This window comes from Vidua chalybeata, chromosome 6 (genome assembly GCF_026979565.1).
Source record: "Vidua chalybeata isolate OUT-0048 chromosome 6, bVidCha1 merged haplotype, whole genome shotgun sequence".
NCBI lineage: Eukaryota > Metazoa > Chordata > Aves > Passeriformes > Viduidae > Vidua > Vidua chalybeata.
The window spans coordinates 6,581,990-6,609,733 of record NC_071535.1 but is presented as its reverse complement, the minus strand read 5'-3'; the positions used below and the strand labels follow the sequence as shown (position 1 = coordinate 6,609,733).

Genomic DNA, 27,744 nt, shown 5'->3' with positions numbered 1-27,744 from the left:
TGTGGATCATTTGCTGTACTCAGATGTGTGTGTGCTGCATCTGGAGCACAATGGGAACTCCATCTGCTGAGAGTAGTGAGGCTGAACTCTGCACAACATGAAAAGCAGCCAATGCCTCCGCTGTGTGCAGCGTACTCAGGAGAATGGCTCTGTTGTACCCAGCTTTCCCTAGGAAATGAAAGAGCCTGCATTGTCCTTTCCAGGCACAGCCTGAATGCAAATCCATAAATATGGTTAATATGGCTGTTCTGCTTCCACAAGTTTGTTCTTACAGTCTCTACTTGCTAAAATATTAAGTCCTTAATTGAAATTCCACCTCCAGTGGAACAGCCCTCTATCAGCTGTCCCTGGGAAAACAGAGCAATGACAGCAAAAGCATTGTGATGAGCTTTTCTATCCCCTCCTGGTGTTTTTCGAAAATTTTCCATTATTTTGGCTAAGAGGTCAGAATTGGTCTGGAAACTAAGTTGTGCTTTTGATTCTCTATTATTGAGAAAAACATAACATAATTTAAAACAACTACCAAAATCAGAAACCAGTCCTTGCATAGCTTGGGAAGGGCTTGCTTTAATAATAATTTTTTTCCCCAATGATCCTGTGTCTCAAGCAGCACTGAGTTACCATACCCATCTGGCTATATACATTTAGATAAAAATTGTTTTTCACAGCAGAGAATGTTTACAATAATTTTACATAAAGGGGTGAAAGCTGTCATAGTTTTCTTCTCCTCCTCCTCTATCTCTCTCTCTCTTCCCTGTCTCCTTAGATTTAATTATTGCTTTTTGTCCTTGTTCCTTTGACAAGTAACCTTCAAAAAAAAGTTCTCTGCTCACACAACACAGTTCTCCCAAGACAATTATGTGAGGCTTGAAGGTACTACATGCAGGTCCACAAGAAGGGATAGGGGAGAAATAGGGTCCCAGAAAACCTGCTGACTGCATATCTACCTGCCAGTCCAAGGCAAGACAGTGGAAATAGGGAATGGCAGGTAGCAGGAAAATAGAAGATGGCAGATATCTCCCAGAGGTGCTGACAGGTGATTCAGTGTCTAATATTTGCACACATATAACATCTCATGAATATATGCTAAATATGGCAAAACAGAATCTGCCATAGGCCCTACAATGGATCTGGTTATCCTTGTACTCAGTTAATGTCCTTAGGGGACATTGGTATTCTAAAATCAATGGGTTTTTGTAGGAACATATTTATACATACACATGCACTCACATTTACATTTAGAAAGAATTTCAGATGGACTTTGCAGATTTAAAGCACTCTCTTGGCATCACTTGCCATGAGCTGGCTTCAACCCCTTCTCTGACCAGGAGACTTCCTCACTGTTTGAAGAGATCCACCTCCCCCAGGTTTGACTTTGGTGGAATTGCCCCTGGTTTCCACAGTTTGCAGCAGGCAGGGATATTTTGTAGCTCTGAAATGGACTGGGAGGAGGAGGAGGAGAGAGGAAGAATGCACAAAAGCAGAGGGGGAGGAGGCAGGCAATACATCAGACAATGTGGACTGTTTCCCAGCATCATTTAATGATTGCTTTGAATGGCTGAGAAATTACACCAGAAGCCTTACAAAGGCAGAATATATGTTTAAATGTATAATTATATGGTTATATTGTAGTCATATGGACAATTATCACAATTTAAAAAAACCCCAAATCATTAATCTGTGCTCTGTCTGTTCTGTTTTATTTCTGCATTACAGCTATTTCATGCATCATAAAGTATTATTCACTACAGGAATTGGAAATTACTTGTTTTATAATGTTGTGGTTTTATTTTGCATCAATCCCTACATGTTGTCAATGCATATTTCTCAAGAACAATTCACTGGCAAATAATACTGCTGAGAACCAAAATATCTCTGCCCAAATTCTGATGCACAAACTGCCTGCAAATGCTGTCCCAGGTGGCTCAGGCTGTCAGGATCTGACCCAGTCCACAGCATTTCATTCAATGAGTGTCAATCTCTCGTCTGATCCATGTGGGCATTTTATAGAGCAAAGTCCTAAATTTCAAGCCTCATAACTTGCACATATGTTGCTGCCACCCACCATAGGCCAGTAATATTCCAGCTCAAAAAGGTACTCTTGATTTTGCTTGTCTTGTACATGATACATGGGCATGCTTGTTTATGTGAAATTTGGGAGAACAAAGGCTAACTTGATCCCACCCTTCCAATAGGTTATATGTTTTTTCAACCCTGAAGCAAAATTTAATGTCTGTATGTTTTGGCTTTTAAACTCAATAACCTGCAGGCCTCAAACACATCAGAAAAGAAATGGAAATCTCATTATTACACAGAAGGTTTAAAACTTGAAACCAGAGGCTAGATCAACAGCAAATGGGACACCATAGACATGCCCTTCTCCTTGGGACTTCCACTGGATTCAGGATGCAGGGATGCTGTGAGGGTTGTTTTACTTTGCCTGTGCACTCTTCAACCATCACAGTATGTTGATGGTACAATGGCTTTTTTTGGATATTACTGTAGATTCTTATTTGACCAGATAAACAGGACAAGAACAGACAGTGTGACTTTAGAAGGTGAAGATGTGATGCTGGGCCATGTGAATGAGCATCCACTCCCTGCCCACTCTTCCTCTGAAGTGTATATCTGCTTTGACTGTGCCACAGGAATTTCACTGGGCACTTGAATTTTAGTATAAAGCTTTTATTCTAAATTTTGGGCAGTTGAAGGTCATTTAGGCAATTCTGTAGGTATGAACTCCATTTAAAAAAAGAGGATCCTTCTGCCCTGAGCTTCCTATTCTCTCTTCCTCCCTGCTCCCTCTGGACTTTTACCTTGTTGCTCTCTATTGTTTTTCCACACAGTCCCTGGCTTTGATGTCTGCAATGCTGGATTTTTTTTTTTTTTTCCTTTACACACCTTATTTTTGAAACCTTCTATTATTTTTGTGACCTTTTGAGATACTTTCCATTTCAAGAGCATTCTTTGCAAGACAGACTTGATATAGAGAGGAATAATTCCAACTTGGTCTTACAGGACATGTTTTTACGCCCTGAGAGCGTGTGTTTTTAACCCTGCAGTGTCCTTCCCTGTGCTCCCATGGGTGCTGTGCACAGCTCTGGTTTGCACCATGGGAGTGTGGAGCTTTCCCAGAGCTGTGTGGGTTGCTGTGTCGATGGGGAAGGCTGTCTCCGGAGGATGCTGCCACCAAAAGCAAAATGCCTCTGTCTGCCATCCAACTATTTCCACACAACCAACAGTTTTAAGGCTTTATCTGCATGTATATCCCCTGAAGGGAGTCTCTGGTATCCTGCACTGTTGGTTTCCTAAGGGAGGAAAAAAAACCCTGCTTGGAGCAGACCCTTTGAGGGATTCAAAGTTCCCTGGAGGAATGCGGCCCTGAACCGAAGGCGTCAGGTGCAGCTGATCCCGGGAAAGCTCAGGGCTTACGAGGGGTTGAGTGGGCCATGGAGGGGGGAAGGAAGGATTTCTGGCCAGAACCCAAGGCCAGGCAGCTGGAGATTTACAGAGCTGCTCTATCTGCCCTGATTTCTTGGATGTGGAACAGCCACAGAGATGTGCAGAGGGCGGTCGGGGACTTGGCAGGTTAAACACAAACCCACGTATGAAATGGGAATTGCAGCAAGGAATCCTTGCTCTTCAGCTGCTGGATATACAGGAACCTGTATGCTGCTGGGCTGGGATATACAGGAACCTCCAACATTGTACATGCTTTCTGTGTGTTCCACACAGGGACACTGATGCTATTTTTTTCAGAGGCAAGCCCTAGAAAGCATGGCTGGCTGATGTGGCTGCCAAAGCTCTGCCACATGGGCTTTGCTTGTCAGAAGTGAAAAACATGGCTGGTGCTTAAGGCACTTCCAGAGTAAACACCAGCAACAGTCCCTTCAGTTTTGAGACAGGCAGTTGTGTTTAAAAATGCTTCAGTCCTAGTGAGAAAGGCTGTGGGTCAGGGGACTGTTTCCCAGGGCTTGTTTTTAACCCTGTGGATTTTTTAAGGACTGCATGTGCTCCTCTGAAGTTTCCAGTTTGGCTGTGCTGGGTCAGTGATGCTGGCTGGTGTCTGAGCCTACGCAGAGGGGACAATGCTGGAATGTTACAAATGAAACTGGTGCTAAATAGCACACTAAACATGCATCATCTGCTAAAACCCAGGAATTAAATTATTTTTTGCTTCCACTCCACCAAAGAAAACTTAAATCTAAACCTTCAGCCTGTGGTGGTCTTGAGGGGGCCAACCCTGTGTAATTTATGCAAAAGCAAAGCAGGAGGATGATCATTCTCACTCCCTATGGACTGGCAGACAAAAAGATTTGGATCACTTTAGTAGGCCTTTATGAGACACAAGAACAGCATCATTTCATCTGTGCCTGAGTGCTTCAGCACAGTCACAACACTGAATTGATGGCAAAAGTGTGTGGCAGCAATTAGTGCCATGAGGGTTGCTCTGGAAAGAAACACAAAAAATTCATTTAACTCCTGCACTCACCACTGCAAGGTAATTTGGACATGCTATATTCTCAGCACAGTTGTAAATTTAAAAATAAGCAAAGCCAGGTCTGTAGTTGGAGAGGTACTGGATGGTGCAACTGATCAAAATGTGCTCCAGAACACACTGGAGTAGAGTTTACAAAAAGCTGCCTTTTAAATCTTATGCCTACGATCTATTTCATTCTGGAACAAAATATGGTTCTTCCAGCCTACAATATGGAGTGAGTCATAGTATTGCCATTCTGCTCCCAGCACAATTGGAGCATACCTATGGTATGAAGTGGGAGAAATATTTGGCCCAGAAGAAAGCTCCAGAATGTTTTTTTTATGTACTGTCAAGACACGCTGAATAAATGGAGAGTATTCTTTCCATATTGCGTAATTCCGACTCTTCTCATTCTGGTTTTTTTTTTTTTTTCCCAGCAGAACACGCAAGTGTGTGCTTATCTTCAATGAGTTTTTAAACCCAGATGAGTGTAAACATGATTATGGGAAGGACTTTCCTTGCCATGCATGGAGACAAATGTGTAATTACACCTGCACAGGGGCTGAATGAAGATAAGGAGGGATATTTTTAGTGGCAGAAAGCACAAGAACTTGCTGTGGTCCATAGTCCCTCACTCTGTATTTCTGCTGCTCCTCTCAGGACAGAGTTCAGTGATCTCCAGCATCACTCATGTGGGCATGGACTCAGCAATGCTGGGAGAAACAGCATGAAGGGCAGTAAAGGGAAAGCCTGGCTGCCCAGCTGGGAAGGCTTTTGGGCACAGGGTGAAATCCCCGTCCTGGTCATGCCAACAGGAATATTGCCTTCAGCAGAGTGATTCCATGAACAGACACTGAAACAGAAAAGAAATCACGATGTGATGGCCGACTGGGAGCTGTTTTGGCAAAGCAAACAGGGCTTAAACCTCGAGCTCTTTCAGGGGAAAAATAAAGGCAGGAGCAGCTTTAGTGCACACGGCGGGGGCAGGCGGGGCGGGCTGTGGGTAAGGCTTTGGTCCATGACACAGATGATTTGGCCATGATTCCTGCCCTGCAGCTGTGTGACCCTCCCAAGCCAGTGCCTCCCTCCAAATAAAATGTGAGTATTGACACAAACCTGCTTTTATGTATTGCTGTGCTTATGCTAGAGACTGCTTATGGGTTGAACTTAATGTTTGCTTAATATATCCTACTCCTTGATGTTAAATACTGTTACTATTAACTGCTGTGATGCCTGCTGCCCACAGGGCTTTAATGATCAAGATCATCTAAAATAACAGTGGTTCGTTTTGTTTTTAAGCATTCAATAGTGTGCAGTGGGTTGCTTAACATTAGGCAGCGTATGCATTATTATGCCGTGCTCATATATGAAGTGTGTTATTTGACCAAACAGCCCAGAAACCTTTCTTGCTCTTGGTAATGAGAGCTCCCAGAATCGGAGAGCTCATGAACATTTGAACCCTCCAGAGTGTGAAATAATAATGGCCAGCTGGTGCCATTTCAGTGGGGAAAGCAGTGAGCAAATGGCAAAGATATGAAAATTAAATCTTGTTTATACCGCACCACTGAGGACCACTAAGAAACTGGTTTGGTTTGGTTTGCTTTGGTTTGGTTTGGTTTGGTTTTAAGAGGATTTCAAAACAAAGGGGTTTCTCAAAAATCTCTGCCCTCTCACAACAGCAACATTTCTCTGTACACTCAGGATCTTTGGACTTTGAGTTAGGAGCAGATTCTCAAATAAAAGATGGATTGACCACTCCTGAGACCCTCTGGAGAAATTAGGATGAGAAAAATGTCAGGAAATGTACCCCTATATATATCTCTTCAAACCCATCCCCTTCAGTTAAAATGCTAAATTGTTGCTGGTATGTTCATAAGGCAGCCTGGGGTGTCTGAGGGGCTCCCTGACACTTAAACAGATGGTGGAAGTCAGACACTCCTCAGGTTATATCTACCTGGTCAGTGATGGATTGGTGTCCAGAAAACCAGGGCTAAAGTAAGCTGTGGGTGAGTTATGGAAAAATTACATCTTCTTGTAATCACAGGAACGCACCAGGGACAAATTAACTCAATCCTACAAATCATTTCATCCTCATAACCTTCTGTTCACTTTGTAATTTCGAGGTGAAACAAGGGCCGTATCCTTTTGAACTCCGCACCACATCCCTTAGCCTCTGCTGCCATGTTTGCCTATGTTTACTCACTCCAAAAAAGCTCTTTTTTCACCCAAGGCTATGTGGATGATGGCAAACTGCAGAGGTTTTTTCTAGCAAATATGCTTTCCCTCTTGAACATTTTTCCCTGGAGTTTTTCCCACCCCTGTTCCTTCAGACATATCGATCTCCACAGTCTCACTTCTTCCTGGTATAAGATCTGTTTTCTTTTAAGACAGCTACAAGTCTGGGAAATACACACCCTGGTGTCCAAGAGGGCAGAGGGAGGTATTTCTAGAAATAGCTGGATGACAAACAAACCACTGGAAGTTCTAGTCTTGGCTACCTTACTATAAACTCAGCCCATCGATTTTTTTTTTTTTTTTTCAGAACTGAGGTTTCCCATCTGCCAATGGGTGAATATAAATTCCAGCAGATGTTAAAGAGACATCTGGAGTGTATCCATTGCACTCCCTGTGTCAGTGATCATCTCCCAGTCACTCTGTACTTTTGCTGAGCTAAGGGAATTTGTGGCCTTCCCTCCAACTGGGTGACTGCAGAAATTGTGATGTCAAACATCCTCTGCTACAGCTACCAAAGTCTCTGATGCTGAGACTCCTACTGAGCACTTACATTTCCATAGCCAAGGGTTGAATGACCACCCAAATAAGCCATTCTATAAACGAATGCAGTGGGTGCTGAGGGTGGGCTTCCTGCTGCCCTGCAGGGCTGTGACAGGACTCTTGGTCATGGAGGTGCTGGGAGCCTTCAGCAGCTCAAGAAGCTGAATGAGAGGATTTGAACATAGAAGTCAAAATGAGGGGGGAGGATTTCCCAAGGAACCCAAAATGTCTGTTTCCAAGGTGAATTTGAACGGGATATCCAGCTTTACAAGGTGGCTTCAAAAACCCTGCCCTACCTTTCCATAAGAGGTGAATATATTTTTCATCCTCTCACATCTGGCCGTGGCCTGAGGTGTGCAGGCAAGAGAGAAAAATTTTCCAGCCAACTACATATTTTTCTACCCTGGGAAAGACTCCATTGTACAGCATGAATGCCAAAGTCCAGTTTCCTTCTGGGCTCTGCACATTTTTTGAAGTTGGTGTTTATTTTGCCTGATCTGCCCTGACTTTCTGGTTCCTGTTACTGTTCTCTCCTATTGTTGCTGGTGAACTCTGGCCCTTACCAGGATTTTGGTGGGGTTGCTTTTCTCTGAGCAGGTACATGGGAGATTTCCCAGAAGTGGAGAAATGGTATCTGTATTCCCCTGTTGATCAACCTCTTATTCCTCTGATTATTCCAAAACATGGAGAGAAATAAAGCTCATTAATGAGTCCCTGAAATTAACAGGGATTGAAATAGAGAGGGACATTAGAACTGTTGTCTTTGCTTAGCAAGAGGCATCTGTGAAACGATTTTGGGGAAAATTCCCTGAAATGGAAACTATAGGTACTTCTCCAATTGTTTATACAAATTAATATAACAAAGAACAAAATTTTGGAAAGAAAACCAAACATATGGCTTATTTGTAATCTAATTATTTGACAAAAATAAAACATAGAATTATTAATACATGAACATTTCCCTGCATGTTCTGTAAATATATAAGGAGAAAATTGACACTTTATTCTTGAGAAATTATCTACTATGTGTCTGTATCTTTATTCTGATTCCTCAGGAGCTTAGAATTTTGCAGAGAATTTCATTAATTAAAATACCTGCTTCTTTTTCTTATTTTACTCATCTATTGTCTTTTTATTATATGTCATACATTCCTTCACTTCAAGGGTTTCCTGACTTAGATTTGCTTGGCCCCAGCTCTGTGAGCCTTCCAAAACCAGATCAACCCAAGTCTTGTGTGAACATAGCCAGCCTTGAAAAAGATTGCCTAAAAATCTATCACTTCTTCCTTTTTCGATCTGAAAACATATTTACCACAATTTCTTCATCTGCTGAAGATCGTCAGACTAAAAGCTATTTATTATGGCAACAGGCATAAATATTTACAACTAATAGAGGCTATATCTAAATTTAGGCACCCACACCCACCACACTGACTGGGAAAGGAAACCAGCCTCTTTCAGGTTATGCTTCCAGCTCCTCTAAGGAAGAAAATCCATCAGGCACCATCAGTAGTGACTTCTCACTACTTCTGTTGTCTCTGTTTTATTTCTTGCCTGACAGCTCACAGCAGGAACACATTCAAAAGGGTTGCCCACATAGGAAATTTGAAATTCAGTGGTCCTCAGACACCCCAAATGAACTTCCTTAGGTCAGATGTAATTCATACTTATGACAGGATTTTGAGCCCTCCCTGGAGAAGCTCCTGGGAAGAACTGACTGTTTTAGCTCCAGGCTTATGGAATGAATCCCTCCTATCAAACAGCAGTGCCTTGGTTTGTTAACATGACAGACAACAGAAATGCAGATATATAGGAGGGATCCTGTGACAGAAATGGGAATATAGGTTGAATTTCAACTGAACTGATTGCACAGAACCCAATTCCCCTAACTATAATGGTGTTCTTCCTAAGTGGATGCAGAATGAGCTCCCAATCAGGTCCTTCACATTTCCCCCATAATTTACAAGCAACATTTCTAGAATGTGGCCACAGACACCTCCCTCTGTGTCCACTGGGCAGCACAGCTAAGTCCCTGTTCCAGTGTTATTAACTTTGGGGACCGCTCACTGGAGCAAGATTGTGTCTGGCAGAGGGAAGATGACCCTTGAAAACCTTTGAGAGTGTTTGGGGTATTTTCCTTCTCCTGGGAATCAAACATGTATTGTCTTATCAGAAATCAGAAATGTGGATTTATTGGACATTTATATGATGACAGAAGTCACCAAAAGAGAAGAGGAAAAATCCCCATTGCAGTAGCCTGTACCAGAGAGAGTGAAGGCACAATGAGCAATAATCAGCTCAAAGACTGTTTTCTCCTGAGCACTTGCCTGGTTCTGCCATCAGGTTTGCCAAGGCTTGTGAGGATTCCCAACCTCTCCCTGCAACCACTGCAGCTCTTCATGTTGAGAGAGCCTAAAATCACACCTAAACTCATGTTATTTCAAGCGCTTTCCTTGGAAATTTCTGTCTTTGCTGCACAAATATTTCAATTAAAGGAAGCCTACCCTTGGTTAATAATGATTGCAATACAGCAACTGGAAAAAGGATAATAACAACAGTTAAGTAGAACTGGCCAGGGGGATGATAATTCAGCTTTGTGACAACTTCTGAGGTTTTACAATTTGTTTTCATTTTACAATGGAATGAAAACAAAACCTTCAGATATTATGTTTTCAATTTGGGCCTTTTTTGCTGCACTGTCAGAAATAACCAGAGGGCCCTGGACCTCAAGAATTTGTCCTTTCAAGTATTTAAAAAATGCTTCAGCTTTCGTGAATCAGCATTTTCTCTTGGTGGGACAGTTCATGAAAAATGCTCTGGCCAGAGCTTTTGCTAACCCCAAAAGTTCAAAACTATGAGTCATATCCCCCAAAACATAGTTGTTACAAATCACTTGTTTTGTGATTTATGGACATCTTCTGGACTGTCTGCTCTTAAACATACCTTTCCCCTCCATCCTCTAAGGATATACATTTCTTTCCCACACTTCTCCACTTCTTCTCTTCTATTTACTTGGGCATTTTTTTTTGGTTCTCATGCAGCTCCTTGGCTTCTCTGACCTTCCCTAACTTACACAATACTGAGATAATATTTTTATGGAATTCTGTGGCAGGGCTTTGCCAGGAAAGAGGTGGTTGCTGGAATGGACAGTGGACACCATGGGGTGGTCCCACCACCATCCTGCAAAGCCCTGCCTGGCTGCTTGCTGGTTCTCACTCATCTCAGATGACATTTTCCATGGGGCAGAGCTGACATCTGTCAGGAGGAAGAACATCTGCTTTCATGCCCTTGGCCCTGGCCAGCTTGGCAGCATCAGAGGGAATCAGAAGAGACACCCGGTAATAATTATCACCCAGGGCGTGTGGGGCAGCCGCTATGTGTGCAATGTCTGTGGTTTGGTTTTGGACCCAGCTGCCTCAGAGGTGGCTCTGCAGGATCCATATCTGGTTCTGGCCAGCTCCATGGCCTATGCTGCATCCAGGAAAGCTTTGGGAAGACAATCTGTCTTTCTTTTTCTTTAACATTTCAGGTGGAAAGACCCCGCTCATGAGAAAAAAAGCAGCGTGGAAGATAAATCCCAAGAAAAGGAAATGTGGCTATTCATTCTGAAAGCTGGAGGAAGCAGCAGAAAGGAAATCAGGACCTGGAAAGACTACATGTGATGGAAAGTACAAGGTGCTCTCTAGTCAGGAGGTTTTTGTAAGAATTGTCTCATGCACCTCACCAAGACATACTGTGAATGCATTTGGCCAGGGACAAGACTCCCCTGTGTCCTTGGGATTTTCCACCCTGTTGGGCATAGTCTCAAAATACTGTTCTCCTTGCAAAACCATTGCAAGACTCGTATTATTATTTTTCTTTTCCTAATCTCTCACTTTCATGCATTTAAATAGAAGGCAGGGGGAGAGAAACCCAGTTGGGAGCACCATATGGAGAGAACACAAGTTATTGCTGTTCCCCCATTATCTTGGCACAGATTTCCTTTGTCAAACATTACTTCAGATTTGGGACCTCATTTTGTATTCACACTCCCTGTTGCTTCTTCCTTCCTTGGAAGCATTAGGAGGGACTTATGGTATTGCTACAAGGAGCTCTTTACAGGAAAGGAAGTAAATTGAGCAATGTGATTCAAATAATGGAAGAATGAATTATTTCACCATTTTAGCAGTTTCCCGTGAGGGACACTCGAGGGAGAAAATGCACTTAACACTCTGAAGTATTAAAATAAAAGAACCACAGCAACCTCACCCAACTGGACTTGAACCAAACCAAATGGTTTAGGTAAATGCCTAGCAGATCTTCAAGTGGCACAATCTGTGAGAGACTATTTCTGTGCGTGGCAAGGAAAATTCTCCATATTAATGACATCATGAACTGGCTCAGCTAATTTGGACTTCATCCATAAGGCCTGGTTTCTGGCAGATTAGCTGAATTTGTTTTGAGTATGAACTCCTCTTTTAATGTTGAGATTGATCCTGTTTTCATGGCTGATATTCCTGGAAAATATTTTCTTAAAGCTGTACTTCACATATGTATTTTTTTAATGAGAGGTGTTGCTCCCTTGTATTCCTGGAAGAGGCTTAAAATATCCTGAGCAGTAACTAGAAAGTAATGAGATGAAGGGAACTGTGCTGGATTTTTGTAATTCATTGGTTACATTACTGTGTGGCTACCTGGAACACAGCAGAGCTGTACTGTGGAGGTAAAGGGTCTTTCTAGGAGCTTAAATAATAGCATCCTAATGGCCTCCTAGAAGTTGTTCATGCTTTTGCTGAAAATTTTGATGGCAAGTTTTCAATGAGCAAAAATGGGCTCAAACTAGACAGAAACTACAAGCAATTCTACAGTCTCCTTTGTGTTCTTGATACAGCTGAAAAGGTTTGTGAGTAGCTGTAACTAAACAAAATTAAAGATGCGGTTTGAAAACAGCTCTCTAGAGCTCTTTTGTGATTTATATGCAGATACACCACGAGCCCTCAGTGAAGTTTTTGTGCCCATGTGGAGCCATTTGGGAGGCAGGATCATACAGCCAAACCCAGCTGGAATGGACAACATGAGGTCCTGGGTGTTACTGCCACAAGCCATGGCTTGACACAGACAACATAAAATAGATGGTCTCAGGAGGCATTTTCAGTGTGAGTTTGTGCCAGAGCTGAGATTTCCTTGTGGAAATGTCTCAACTTCTAAATAAAAAATCAAGTCTCTGCATTTCTGCTGCTCGTGGACAGAGACTTCAGCAACTGGGCTCCCAAAATTAGACATAGATGTTGAATTTACACCTAGTTGTTGGAGAAAGCCAGTTCTGACATGGAGCTGGGGGCATTGCTCAGAAACCACGTGTGTCCTAGATGGGGAGGGTCTGGCTTGTGAGGACACAGCACCTGGATAGCTGCCAGAAGACGGAGCATGAGACAGTTTGTGAACTTAAAACACATTTTCCAACCTTATGGGATTTTCCTTTAAGTCTGTTCTCAGCAAAGCAGCATATTATTGCAAATAGATGCTCTTTTGGTCCCATCTCCCAGGGGACAGAAATTAATGCTCTGTTTGAACATGTATGTTTTCCCACTCACTGCTGAAGCTGTGCTTTTCCTTAAAGTCTGCAGAAAGCCGAGCATGAGCAGATACTGTTAATGCCATTACTTCAAAGTTATAGCTGGAGTCAGTGCCAGAGAGTCTTTAGCAAGAGACGTGGCCTCTGTTTGCAGGGGTTGGAAAGCAGTTTCAGTGAGTCATCTCAGGCATCCTCCTGCACTGTGGCAGGACCTTTCTGTCCAGCCCCTCTGCACAGCCCTCTTTAACTCTTTCAGGTGTCTAAGTGCTGGCTCCTGTGCTCATCCCTGGGACTGCTGTTTCCATGAGACACTTGCACACTGTCCTGAACCAGGAGTGAGGATGTTGGTACAGCACTGTGCTGCTTTTTCCCTCTTGCTCCAATGCCATCACCCTCCTGACTGTGCCTCCTGTGCCACTGTGCTTGGGAATATTTTTACAGCTGTCCATCTCCTTCCTTTGGGAGGTTTGGGTTTTGTTTTTTTGTTTTTTTTTTTTTTTTTTTTCCCAGTATTTCTCCTGTCAGTGAAAGTTTTTTTCCAGCCTTTTCTTCCCCTGAGGGTGGTTGGTGTATTTATGGATTCATTGCTGTGCCAGTTCCCGAGGTAAAAAGGCAACCCTGGGGCAGCCTCAGTGCTGGCTTTGCTGCTCCACTGGACACACGCTGGATGTGGAGAAGTGTGTTAGCTGAACTAACAGCCTGTCATGGTCTTTGATGCCTTCCCCTTCCCTGGGACCCCAAACACCACTTTGGATGTGAGGACTAGCTAGGGGACAACAACTCCCAGCAGGTGACTGTGTCCCCCAGGACCCTTCCAAGCCATCTTGCCTCACATATGACTTTCCATTTAAGAAGAAGGTTTTGATCTTGGCCTTAAATCTACGAAGGGGGGAGACCGCTCACTTTGAATGCAAATGACGCTAGATATTAAATAAGGTAAATCAACTTTTTTGGTAATCTTTTAATTATTAGACATCACTTTAAAACTAATTTTCCCACATATTATTTGAGGAGAAAAGGGAGATGAATACTAGTTCAATAATCCTGTTTAGAATTCATTCATTCACTCCCCCTTGGCATAAAACATTGGGTGATAATTCTTAAAACTTTCATTCTTTAGTAACATATTCCCTGACTTAGGTGGAAGACCCATAGCTCAAGGTACAAGGACAATATAAGTGGAGAATGGCAAATGGTCACTTGTAAAAGCAGATGAGAAATGTAATAACTTGTATTTTTTTATTGGAAAGATAAATAATAATTTGACAGGAGATGTCATTACTGTTTAATGCCTTTGTCTGAACAGAACAATTGAAGGAAATATGTTTGCTCTTCCTCATCCCTTGCCATTTCCATGATGTCATCAGGTCTGGCCATAACAACTGGAAATTCAGAACATAGGAAAGGCACTGCCTGCATGGCAAAATCTACTCAGTGATGCAGAGTAGCCATGATGTGGATCACTAGTGCAGACATCAAAGTATCAAGTTTATGAAGAGAGCAGAAAATGAGAAGCAAGTTTTAGCAGAGGTATTTAGCATTGGCTTGATCAGTAACTAAGCCATTGCAATGATGACTTAATGAAAACACTGCCACATGTGGCAGAAATGAAGTTCTAATGTCTAGGAATTTGGCTTAGACTTCTTTGCTAAATTTTTGTTTTTCTTTCCTAGATGTGGAGCATCTTCTGCTGTGAAGCATCGCCTTGGCTGCCTGATCTGGCACCACCCCTAAAGTGGCTTTGTCCCCTCATCTGGGTTGCTTGGCCACATGTACTGAGTAGTCAATTATTGATTTTGAGATAGTGGATGTGATTAAGTTCAAGCTGTAGAGATTGTCCTTCAAGGGCCAGAGGCCACAGTTACAGTTTTGGTCTTCTCAGCTGATGTCACCTCCTGCAATGCTAGGCAGATGACAAGGGGAGGGAAAGACTAGGCCTGACTGTCTTGGAGTAGTGGAGAAGAAAAGAATAATTTTTAAAAATCCCTTCATGTCTCTTTGCAGCAGTCCATTGCTGCAAAATTTAAAAATCTTTTTGCCCATCTATATATTAGAAGAATCACGCCAAAAAGTTATTTTCTAAAGCTCTGGGCACAAGGTGATAGGTTGGGCCAAACTCACAGCCTGGTGTCTTCATCTCTGACATAACAGTGAGCAATTTTAAGATAATTTGCCATTCATCAGGCCAAATGTAGGTCTTGTCCTGAACTCTAAACCAAAGTTGTGTCAGCTCATTTCTTGCAGAAGTCTTTTTCATGAGCTTATGATATCACTCAATCTTCCTGATACATGGTTCAACCCTGCTTTTTTTGCACACCTTGTTAAAATTTTGTCCTCAAGAACTTTTATAAAGTGATAAGTTCCCTGGGTTAATCACACACCATGCAAAGAAATATTTCTTTTTAAGCCATTTGACTTTTCCTTCTTTCCAATCCATTCCCTCAGGCCTGTGGCTGACCTTAAGAAAAATCCCATCATTCTACATCCCAACCACCAACACACATTCAAATGGTCTAACTCCTTGTTTAGTATTCTTTGTGATTCCTCGTGCCCTTCAAGCATCACATATCTAATACAAAAGAGTAGACAGTGGGGCTTAGGTGGAATTTAGGCTGGATAAATCTGGATAAAGCAACATGGCTGCTCCATCAACTCCTCTAATTCCTGCTTCCTTACTCTCTACACTCAGTTTTCAGACTGCCAGTGTCATTCACGGTGCAGTGTTGTCCTCTGCTGTGCTGGAAGTACAAGGACATGCACTGGCTGCTGCCATGGGCTGGAGAAATCAGTTCTCTGTCCTGGGCTGTCAGCTGAGTCCTGGCTCCTGGTGGGTGTGGGATTGGTGCAGAGCTCTTCTGGGCCTCTCTGGAGCACGAAGTCAAAATGAAACCAAACCAGGAGCAGCAGCAGTACTGAGAGAAGCTGCATAACACAGCCAGAGGCAAAGGTAAGGAGCAGCTGGGGTGCTGCAGGCTCATCCCCATTCACAGCTGTAGGGGCAGGGGACAATGGGGTGACAATTTGTCACCACAGTGCTCAGAGCACTGCTGCAGAAACCATCTGCCCTGAGAAACAGAAACCCAAAGCACACACCTCTGTCTCCATGGGCTTCAAGTGGATTGTGCAGCTTCAGGACAATACAGGGATGTGTGTGAGGAAGAGATAGCAGCGATAGTTATCTCGGGTCTTTGCATACTGACAGCACCTTCAGAAGGAAAAAGGGGGTGTATGTGGAGCCTCCCAAATGAGTATGGAATAACCATGGTGATTCAGGCAAAAGGCATCCTTTCGGTAAAAAGACTGCTCAGGCTTCCTGGATGTGAAAAACCTGAGGATCACTACATCACCTCTGACTAGTATGACTCAGGACAGAATTAAACCTTCTGTGGGGAGACTGAGAATTAGTGGTTCTGTAAAATTCATCTTCAAAAAATCCAGCCATGGAAATATTTGAATTGCACTGGTGTGTTTGTTGTGTTGTCATACCTTGAATGTTTTATTGAGATCCCTGGTCTATTCTGGATGATACCAGGAAGATTGGCAGAGAAGTCTTTTCAGCTCCTGAGAGGCAAAATGAACATATCTGTTCAGTGGCTGCCAGTTTAAAGAGCCAGCTCTTAAAAGAGTCAATGCTTTCTTGTCTCAAGGCTAAAGTTCAAATCTGTGTGATCAAAATTGGATGAACATTAAAAGGAAAAAAAAAAAAAAACCCACTGCAAATATCCATGCAAATAAACATCACAGCTCTCTTTCAGTGCTATTTATATCTATTTGAGTTTAATGACCCCAAACATTGTATGAAGAGTTTCTCTAATGTGCTACCAAGACTGTTTATAGGAGACAACTGTCTCAAGAATGTGGCAGTGTGAAGACTCCCACGGCAGCACCCGTGCAGAAACTGTAGATCTACTTGGGCAGTCTTTTCCTGTCAGAGTTTCAACAAGGAAAAAAAGTGTTGGTCTTGGGGTTATCATTTACACACCATGGTAAGCAGGGATGGGTTGAAAACAGAGTGCATTAGCAATCAATTTAAAATGGCTAGCACACCAGAAGTGTGGTCAGATGTGCTCTCGTGCCTGTAGCTGGAGAAATTTGGGATGTTAGGGCTCCCCTTGCGTTTCTGCCATGTCTTGGCTGGTGTTTTTTGCTCCCTGGGGAGAGGCTGCAAGGCAGAGCTGCCTGGTGCTTGGCCTGTCTCCCCTTGGTGCCCCTGCCAGCCCCAGGACAGAGAGCAACCAGCCATGGGCAGCCCCAGGATCACTGATAGCCCACTTCCAACTCCTTTTCTCCATGGGGGGACACGAGGAACAGGGATTTGGGTCAGTGCTGTGACGTACAGGCAGGACATAATAGATCTGTGGATTTGCACAGGTACGAGCTGCCTGCTCTGGGCAAGAGCAGCCGTGCAGACTTCTATGCTACTAAAAATGCCAGAGCAGGAGACTCTCCTTTCTTGCACAGCTTGTCTGGCCAGCAAGGTTGGGATCACTGCTCTGTGAGACTGGTGATGCTCCAGCCCACTTCAGTGCAAAGTCAGACAGATTACATTGAATCATCACTGAAGAACAAAAAATGTGTCTCCTAACAGTAAGTAATGTCTCTCTTCTTCTACATTGCTTTTAATTTACAGAGCCCCAGTCAGGCCTGAGCTATTCTGTATGCTATTAATTAGCTGATCACGTGCCAATGCTAATTTTTTTCAAATGGGTTCACTATTTATAAATATTCACCAGTTTGTGCCAACACATGAGGGGAGGGAGGGACATATTTACACCGTCTACTTTTTGCAGATGCTTTGCAGCTCTCCTTTGGAGGGATTGACCTCTCTCATTTATCAAAGATGCAACTTTGGCTCCTAAAAGCTGTTTGTATGGTATTCATCTCTGTACTATGCCTGAACTGGACTTGAATTTAAGACTCACAACCCTCTTCTCCTCAGACTTCAGCCATCTGACGAGTCCAATCACCCTTGTCTGCACAGTGGGCCAAGTTTGCTGCATGCCATTGTTACTGCTCCTTAAGCATGGAGAGGTTTTTTTTTTTTTTTACCTATAAGAAATGCACTTCTGGAATAGAATGGAATAGTTTCAGTTGGATGGGGCCTACAGCGATCATTTAGTCCTGCTCGACCATTTCAGGGCTGACCAAAACTCACAGCACATAATTAAGGGCATTATACAAACGCCTGTTAAATACTGACAGCCTTGGGGCATTGATCACCCCTCTAGGAAACCTGAATATAAATTTTAGGGCAAATAAATTTCATGCTAAAAATTGCTATGTTTTTAGGCTTCATGAATATAAAATGGGATGCTCAGTGGCTTCCTAAGTAACAACACACATTTTTCTTATGTAGTTCGCAGAGCAAGCCAGCTAACTTTAGTACTATTAAACCAGCTCTGCTAGTTGTTGAATTGAGTTTTTTTGTTGGTCCAACCTCAGCCCTAAATAAACATTTGTAACCTCACATAGCTAGGCACAATACAAGTCACCCTGGCTGAGAGACCTTTGCTCACGGAAAAACCAGCATTTGGTGTTCAAAGGAGTGGAACCAGCATGTTAAAGCATCTACTCACTATCCAAACAGCCCCTATTGTTACAGTTATTGCCAGCAATATCCTGTTTGTCACTAGGATAGCACTTTGGTGAGCCTGCCCTAGAAACAGCCATTTGCCTTGTGGCTAAACACTTCCAGTGCAGGACTTGGAAATTCACCAAAGCAAGGAAACCTACTCAGGGCTCTGGCCTCCAGCAAAACCTCTTCAAAATGCCTTGAGAAATAACCAGACTCATAAAATTCCATGCATCCAATGAAATAAACCATTTTCATATCCAAGTAACAAATTTGCCCTCCCCATCTGTCTGGCATTGCTCTGATCCTACTCTACACCCGTCACATCCCAACACTGGCTACAGGCCCTGAAGAAATTCGGTTTTGTGGACTGTGGGTGAAATCTGAGGCAGGATATTACCAGTGTGGAGCTAATAACTGGTCTGGACTTTTGTGCAGTGCAGCTGCACACGTGGTGAGCCACCAAGAGCTTTTGGTGCCAGGCACTGCTGCGTCCGAGCTGTAAATGCTGTGTGAGTTATCTGCAGGAATATCTGCTCCTTCCCTGGGCGACACTCAGCTCCTGCCTTTGATTTTCTCAGAGGCAGGTTGGGCCCAACATTATTAAAGTGGTTTCAAGCTCTTTCATGTGAAAAGCATTGAATAAGCACCGTGCAGATCTAATAGTGCAGGAACTCGGCTGTTTCTTCCTCTGACCACTCCTGTTGCTGCGTCCACCTGCTTCAGCTGCAGGAGCTGAGGAGATGAGCTGCAGCAGGGCAAGTGCACAGAGCTGGTGCTTCAGGGCCATGAACAGTTAATGCCTTGGCCACGGCACTGGCGCAGCTGGAGCTTTTCCCAAAGCTGGGCTGGAGAGCATCACTGTCTCCCCCGAGTCGCTGGAGTCGTGGCAGTGAGAAACTGCTCTGAGATCACCACTGGAATCCTTGGGTTTTAATGCTTCCCCTCCCCACCCTCTACACTTTCCATTAAAAAGAAGTAAATTGGTAAATGCCCCGGGAGTCACAACCAGGCTGTGACCTGGTGAGGCAAGAGGAAGCCCTTGCTAACACACCACTGCTGGAAATAATGCCTGGGTGGAAAACCTTCCATGGAAAGGGAAGCTTTGCAAAAATCTGCAGGAATTAATTGCTTTTGAGCATTTCCAGCACAGAAATGAACCATTGAATCTGATGTTTTCAGCCTGCTTGGGAAAACTGACACTGAAACACTTGGTTTCAGCAGTGGCAGGGACAGGGGTAGACAAACCATTTTCCTGGGGTAAATTCAAATGTGATTTTCCAGAGCCTCCTACACCCTTCAGGATCTGTCCATGTATGCAGCTTTCCCAAATGCTGTGGTGCCACCATGCCCGTGGTACCTCTGTGACCATGGTACTGCTGTGCCACCTCTCCTTTTTACCATGGGCTGCCACGCAGATGGATGTGGGAAATCCAGCAGAAGATCCTAAAAACTGTAAGCTCAGGGGTAAGGTTGCTCCAAATGAGTTCTTTACTCAGTCAATACCCACAGTATTTTAAATAGGCTGTGGTATACTTTATGCCATGTAATATTTTTATGAGTGGGATTTTTCCCAGCACTCTGCTCTAGAAGTAATTCCTACTGCTCGACTCTGTGTGCAATTTTGTAGTGAAATTGGTTTAATAAATTATGGGATTCCTCAAAACACTGAAATTTCATTTGTGATCAGTGCTAGTTTTGACCACTGCCACTGGGCAGGGATTGTCTCAGTACAGCATGTTAATAAGCAGAGCTATTTTTTCCCCTTATCTTGATGAGTTTTCTCACTGAAAATACTTTTATATTTATGTGCTATAAGAAGGCAGATAAAAAGAGCTGGAGATATTTTAGAGGTTAAATCTTCAAATTCTGAAAATGAGACTTGATTTAAAAGTGCCTCCATACTCCTTTTACCCCAAGGAAATCAGGATTATGCAGCTTCATCTTCCCATTTGAGGAAAGCTACTTAAATTCTCAGTAGCTTTTGAGCCCAGTGACAATTTCCAACAGTTCTGACAGAGGAAAGGGAATCAAAGCAAGTCCCTGTGAGTCACCTGTGTCTGGCTAGGGAGGAGAAACTCAGAGTGGTGCCCCCACCAAGTGCCATGTGTGTGCCCCCAGGCTCACACCAAAACCACCAAGGCTGATGCCCACGTGGTCTGGCACCAGCTATTGGATGGCTTTTCCCATAGGCAGAGGTATTTGCAGGGCATGGAGGAGAGTGGGAGAAGGGCAGTGGGTGCTGGGATCAGCATTTGGTAAGGGATGAGCAGATCTGAAGTTATCACAGGAAAGTGGGTGCTGTTGCAGTATAAGGCAGCCCTTAGGGACTTTGGCTCATGGAAGCACATATTTCCAACAGGCAATATTCTGTTGTATATCTTGTCTGTAGAAATGTGTTTTTTTTTTTTTTTTTTTTTCTAAAGGGATCACTCAATCAATCTGGTGGGAAAGGCAGAGGAAAGAGAGAGCTGCTTGCATTAGAAGTGACGCTGCCCACTCTTGTGGAGGAAAAGGTCTTCACATTTCCACGGATCAGATTCTGCAATTACACAGCTTTCTTGTTTGGCCAGTTCATCTGCTAAACCTGACACGGAGCCAGAATGCAAACAGGGATTTTTCCCATTACAGAATACCAAATCTATGATAAACCATGCCATGAAAATTCAGTTTTTAAGGAGGTGGGGAGAGAATGAGAGAAACTCCAACTGCTGCTGCAAGATAAGCAATGAGTTTTGCAGTGCTTCTAGAATCTGTGTCAGGGATCTCATTAAAAAACTCCGTAAGCCAAAGGAGCACCGTGAGAATAAAAACAACAGAATTTGGGATAGTAAAATTTAAGCAGATGTTTGAACACCAGTTTTAGCCTATGAAACATCTGCGTGATAACTTTGGACACAGCTGGATAAAGTCAGTAATTGCTACAGAAAGAGGCCTGTGAATATCGTACTTAATCTGTGGGTCTGTTCTGCACAGCAATGCAGTGAATATCATTGGTGATCTTGATTATGTTTGTGTTTTTTTTCTTATACTACAAATTCCCCTACTATGAAGAATTCAAATCAATCACCTCTTCTGCCTTTCACTACCATCAAGTTGTAGTATTAAAATCTATTTATAGATGGAGTAACAAACATCTCTGAAAGGAGAGTTATATACTGACAGCTTGGAAAGAGACTGTGCTGGTTTTCTCAAAGATCTCCTAAAACAGGATATATTCTCAAAGACTATTCATTAAATATGATATATATATTGTAATTTATGTATCATTTGCCAAGAGGGACAAGATTGTGATAGTATATATCTATATATACACACACACACACATATATAGTCTTCTTAACTGCAAACTGCAAAGCTCAGAACTTCAAAAACTAACCAAGAATACAAAGTGACAGAGGCTGAATCACATTTGTTGTCCCAAAACACAGTGGATTTAACTGCATCCCTAACTCTTCTTATTTGCCAAAAACAAGACAAAAATCAGAAGCAAACAAATAAGTTCTCTGAATAAATCCTGCATTGTCCCAATTTTATGAGCTGCCATCTAAGCTGCCTGGCAACCATCCAGGCCTGAATGACATTCCTGGACAAGAAGTAACCCATGCATCCCTTTTGAACTGTCCTCTCCTCGAGCCGCCTTCACCTCCCACCTGGCTGTCCTGCAGCTCTCGATTAAATTTCTTTTAAAGCCCTTTCTTACCTGCATAGTGGTCAAACACAGTGGGGACGTACTCCTCTGGGAAGGCATCATTGGCATAGCTCATCAGCAAACAGGTTTTCCCAACTGCACCATCCCCAACCACCACGCATTTCAGCATCTTCTTGGGGTTGTTCCTGCTCCCATCAGTGCGGTTGTCATTTTCCTCCTTGCAGTTCATTCTTGCTGCTGCCGCTGCTCTTGCTGCTCCCAGGACTTCCAAGTGCACATGAAGGAAAAATGAAGTGCGATTGTATTGACTTTTCCTGAGTTTGGAGAAGGAGGGGGGTGGGGGGAGAGCAGCAAATCTCAAACTCAGGAAATCATACTAATGTTTCCAGGCTGTCACAGCCGCTTCTAACAGTTACCAGATCAGTCAAGAGGATCATCGAGGTGAATAAATTAAACACACAGAGAGGAATAGCATAGAAAAAAGAGTGATCTGTCCTTTTTCGTTTGTCCCAGTCAGGAAATCCTCATCCTGCCCCGCCGTTCCCAGTCTTTATCGCAACTTCAAAAAATATCAGCAGCCTGCGGCTTCGATCTGTGTCTCCCTTCCTCCAGCCTGGCCGCAGGAACCAGGGATTCCTGTTAAATCCACTCCATTTTCCATTTCATTTCTACATGGAGGAGAGTCTGGAGGCTTTTAATGGAGTTTTTCCTTTCTTTCTCCAGCTTGCTGTGTGTCAGGAAATCATGGGTTTCCTGCTGAATTCCATATTAGGATCAGTGGGCTTGTGAAGGGCTGCAAACAATGGGAGCTCTGTGTGTATTTGTACTTTGGAGGAACTCTGCCAGGACATGGAGAAAGGAAAACACTAGAGGTCCCCCTGCAGAATGAAGTTTTTTAGGCTCTCTGCTCCATCCAGCTGCTCTCCGGGCTGCCGGCCCCAGAGAGGAGGATTTGGGAGAATTTGGAATACGGGAGGGCTGGAGATGCACGGCCAGGCTGTGAGCTCTGCCCCTGTCCCAGGGATTCCTGCTGATCCCAGGCACGACCTCCTCTCATCTCAAATGGATATTTTCTCCCATTTGGGAAAGGGCGAGGTGGAGAAGCAGAGAGGAGGTATAGTGGCTAAATAATGTAAACTTTCTGTCTCTATAGCTCTTTAAAGTGTTTGTTATAAAGAATAAATAACTGATTTTTCAGTTCACACACTCAGAAAGTTTCTCTTGCTTTTCCCCTCATCTCCCCTCTTTCAAAAAAGACAGATTTCCCCCTCCTAATGTAAAGATGTAAACACAGACAGAGAGAATAAAGTGGAATTAAGAGTTAGAGAAATTAAAAAAATTAAACAAACAAACAAACAACCCCTTGTATAGCAGTCTGTGAAAAACCAGCTTTGATCTACATGATTCCTGCCCCCTCTGGTTTGTTCCGGTCCTTCACGTGCCTCCTAAGTGTTCTCCCCATTTAAATACACAACAATCTACATGTTCACGAAGGGCAAAACTTCCCGCTCCTTGCACAGGAAAGATTTTGCAATTTCCAGCAGAAACGAGCCAGACATTGACACAAACCCCAGTGCAGCAGCCCAGCACATCCTGCTGGCTGCATTTCCCCTCCAAGAGGCTGGAAGGCTTTGAGAGGGGGAAACACCCCCCTGCTGGCACTCCACGGGTGATAAATGCTTCCCCTGCCCTGCTCACACCTGGCGAGAGATAAATGCCCAAAAGTGCACACAAGTGCACACCTGGAAGTGCAAAGAGCAGCACAGCCTTAGAAAGAAAATCTTATAGCCCTAAACTGTAGGAGTAAGGACAAACACAGCCAAAACAATGGAAGTCCCAAAATGTGTGTCCTTCAATTTTTTTTGTGGTGAAGGGGCATGGCAGACCCACCTGCAACCTCCCCTGGACAGGCTAAGTCAGTCAGAGCTCTTCAGTGATCTACCTGTGCTGGATCAGCTCTGGACACCTTCCCCAAGGGGTGCTTTATAGAATTATAGAATCCTGTAATAGTTTGTGTTAGATGGGGTCTCAAAGATCATCTAGTCCTAATCCCCCTGCCATGGGCCACCTTTCACTAGACCAGGTTGCTCCCAGCCCCCTCCAACCTGGCTTTGAACACTTCAAGGGATGGAGGATGGATAAAACATGTGAGCAAGGTTTGTCTGTTCACCTGGGGAGCCCCAGGGAGCTCTGTTTTCTGTCTCTAACCAGGAGTCTTGGTCATTCAGTAATTTGTGTCCTGTGACTTTCACCTCATCCATCCCCCCTCCCTGCTGATAACAGGGAGCTGAGCAGGCAGTGTTAGGCCCAGCATCACACCTCCCATCAGAGGCATCACTAAAGTGTTTCCCAGAGTTAGGAGATCAGGTGCATCCTCCTAGCTTCAAACTGCAGCCCAAGGCTGAGCTTCATCCAAGAAAACCTGTGAGCTCTGGGCATCAGGACCTCCATTCTCCAAGCATTTGCTCTGCTGATCATTTCCACCATCAGCAACCTGGCTGGGCCATCCTGAGGTGCAGCACATTTACAGGGGTTTATTCTTTAAGCTTATTTCTAGTTGTCATCAAGGTCAAACTCCAAGCCTGTGCTCTGTTTAGTGGCTGTGCAGCTGAGTAGGTACCAGCAGCCTGATCCCCTCTGTGCCTTTGCTTACCAGCCTGGTGACCTGGTGGGGAAAGTTTGCCAAATATGTAGGTGCATGCTGCTGCAAGGTAACTGCAGAGCCAGAGGAAGAAAAACATTCCAACAATTCATGGCTCAGTTCCCCACTGCATCTATCAGACAAAAGCAAAAGCTGCCTTGCTTCCCATTTTACACTGGCATAATCCATCTGCAAGCTTTTTTCAACATCAGACATACTACAGTTAAGGCAAGATTTAATGCTAATTGGGCCAGATTTAGGCCTGCAACAAAATCCCCATGGCTCATTCCTCCTTGATCATAAAGCTGGGCAAGTCCCAGCAGGACTGTGCCCACATCCCCTTCTTTTGCAAGAGGTTAAATTATGAAATTTCATTGCTGTTTTTCCTAGAGGATTAAAGTGATTTTATTCTCTCTCCCCCTTAAAAAAAAAAAAATCTTCCAAAATTTAAAGATTTTCTCTTGCTATTAAGGGGCTGAACTGGTAGATCATAGAATCAGAGAAACCCAAATTCATTAAGGTTGGAAAAAATGTCCAAGGTCTTCGAGTCCAACCTTTGCTCCATTATCACACATCAACTAAATCACAGCACTGAGTGCCACATCCAATCATTTCTGAACACTTCCATGGGTGGTGACTCCACCACCTCCCTGGGTAGTCCATTCCAATGCTGGACCATCCTTTCAAGGGAGAAATTCTTCCTGAAATCCTTAGGTCTTTGCAGACCCTTCCAATTCTAAGCTCTGATGCATGGGACACTTTGTGGGGGACCAGTTTTAGTTAAAAATGCATCAGTAAAAGGCCTTATATCCCTCAGTGTGAATAATGGAAGTGCAGCTGTGAAGCCAGAGCCTAAATAATGGATTGCCTGGAATAAATAACAGGAGTTTATCTTGAATGTGAAAGAAGGCTGACATCTGACCTGCAAAACTCAAACTCAGTGCTACAACTTTGCTTTACCTATATAGGTGGTATGTGCAGCTTTAGAGGAGTTATGATAAAATTATAAAACAAGAATTGTAACCAGACTGAAAACACATGTTCTTTTTAATCTCATGTCTTTAACTCAGTTTGGCACCATTTAGATCAGCTGGATCAAAACATTTTAAAAGCTGGTTTAGCTTCAGCAAAGTTTGATCACGTTGTTTTACACCACTTTACTCAGGGGACTGAGAGAGTGTTTACCCCTCTGCTACTCTGGGGTTGTTGTTTTACTTATCAAGTTGGCTCTGACTTTGCTGTGTGAATTAACAGGTCAGACCTGTCATCTAGCAGTCTGGCAAAGTTTAAGGCAATCCTGTAGCATTTTACAGAAGATTTGTTAACCTGCAAATGGCAAGTGGCAATTCTATAGGTTAAGCTGACCCTTCTGCACTACTGTGCAAGTTTCAGCTCCCCTAAGAGCACTTCTGAGCAATGGAGCTGCCTTCAAGCCCCAGCCTGGAAGCCACGGGGTGATTGGTAATCATTAGCAAATGTCAGAGAGGTCTAATGATTTTCTAGATCCAGGTTTTTTTTTTTTTTTTTTTTTTTTTTTTTTTTTTGCTATTTCACTAATCAGATTAGAATTGGTCAGATTTTTTCACAAGATTTCAATCATAACCATCTCACAAACCCAATAAGAGCAGGCTGGTTACAAGCCATAGCTTGGGAAGATGTGTCTGGAAAAAAAAAAAGTAGTAAAGGCAACTAGTCTGAATGCTTGGAAATCTTGTTTAAATGTGTGTGGTTATTGGATAACCAGCCCAGTTTGTTTCCCACTGATTTTACAAGTTTCTAGCCAAGGGCACCACAGCACAAACAGATCTGGGCAGGTGGAGTGAAGACGAGCACCGTGGAGTGAAGATGTCACCTGAGACACTTTCTAGACAAGTTTCTCAGGCAATCTCTGCTCTAGATGAAGTGTCTCTGACCTTTTGTTAATTAATGGATTTACTGGCAGCAGATCTATTCCTAAGGCTGCAGAGTATCTCCAACTCCCATGTGCTGTGGGGATGCATCACCTTCATCTTCATCAGCACAGGCCAGACAGGGGTGCCTGGCACTGCTCCCCTGGGGATTAGCAAGTTCAAGGCTGGTGCAAAAGATTTAGGTGAGAAGATCTGCAGGACACAAAGGACTCACAATTTTTTTTTAATTAGCTCTGCAATTAGCAATATCTTGGCCAATTAACTCGACTCTGTACTTCTGTGCAGGCTTACAGGAGGAAAAAAGGGATGATGCTCTGTCCTGCTCTCCCTGCTCTCTTCCCCTGGCCAGCCTGCCATCCCTACATTTCTCCAGTGCCTCCTGAAATGCAGTGGTCTCATTTGGAGCAATCTTAAGAGTTTAAAACCTGACAGGCAGAGCAATGTTCTGCACTAAGTGATTTCCTCACCAGACCTGACTGATTTTAAGGGGTCTTATTCTTTCTTATGTCTTGTTCTCCCAAATCCTCTCCTGGCCTAAACCAAGCAGATCTGTCTCTACATTCTCATGCTTAAGAAGCTCCCCAGGGTGGGGGATTTTGAAGGTGACAACACTGCTGTGAAGTTTTCTCCCCATGCCTTGCTGCTAGAAATAGACACATTCAGCCACTCTCCTTCCACCTACCAGTGCTGATGAGGAAATGAAGTTTCTGGCACTACTACTGAACTGTAAATTGATTTCAGGCAAATCTTCTCACATTTTTCTTATCCTTTGTCTAATCTGTTTAGATTTTGAGGTTTTTTAGGGCAGGAATTGTGTTGGTATTGGACTGAACATAGCAAAACTATATTAAGCTTAACTATCACTGTGCTGTTAAAAACCAAGTTTCTCTAGCCATCAAATTCAGGACCTTGCCTGTACTATGTTATTGTAAGAGTCAGCCTTTTGCAGTAAAAAAAGTCTTTGGAACTTTAAGACATCCCCACAGTCACCATATCTCTCACCTCCAGTCTTAGATATTGGGGTGGCTCCTGTTTGTTCTAGGGTTGCCTGGATGGCCCTCCACATTGTGCTAAAATTTAATTAAATGAGAGCATTTTATCCTTATTCCCTCCATCCTCTCTCCTCCTTTCTTTCTGTCAGCCCCATTCATCAGCCTCCC

At 43.5% G+C, this 27,744-nt stretch overlaps 1 protein-coding gene across 1 annotated transcript in view; it reads right to left on the bottom strand.

Moving 5' to 3' along the window:
• RHOJ (ras homolog family member J) overlaps positions 1-22,770 on the bottom strand; it is a 60,691-nt gene extending 37,921 nt beyond the window's left edge. Inside the window, exon 1 of the mRNA XM_053945786.1 lies at positions 22,085-22,770. Within this exon, the coding sequence (XP_053801761.1) occupies positions 22,085-22,262 (178 nt within the window). The 5' untranslated portion in view covers positions 22,263-22,770. The remainder of the gene's footprint in view (positions 1-22,084) is intronic.
• Between the last annotated feature and the right edge of the window lie 4,974 nt (positions 22,771-27,744).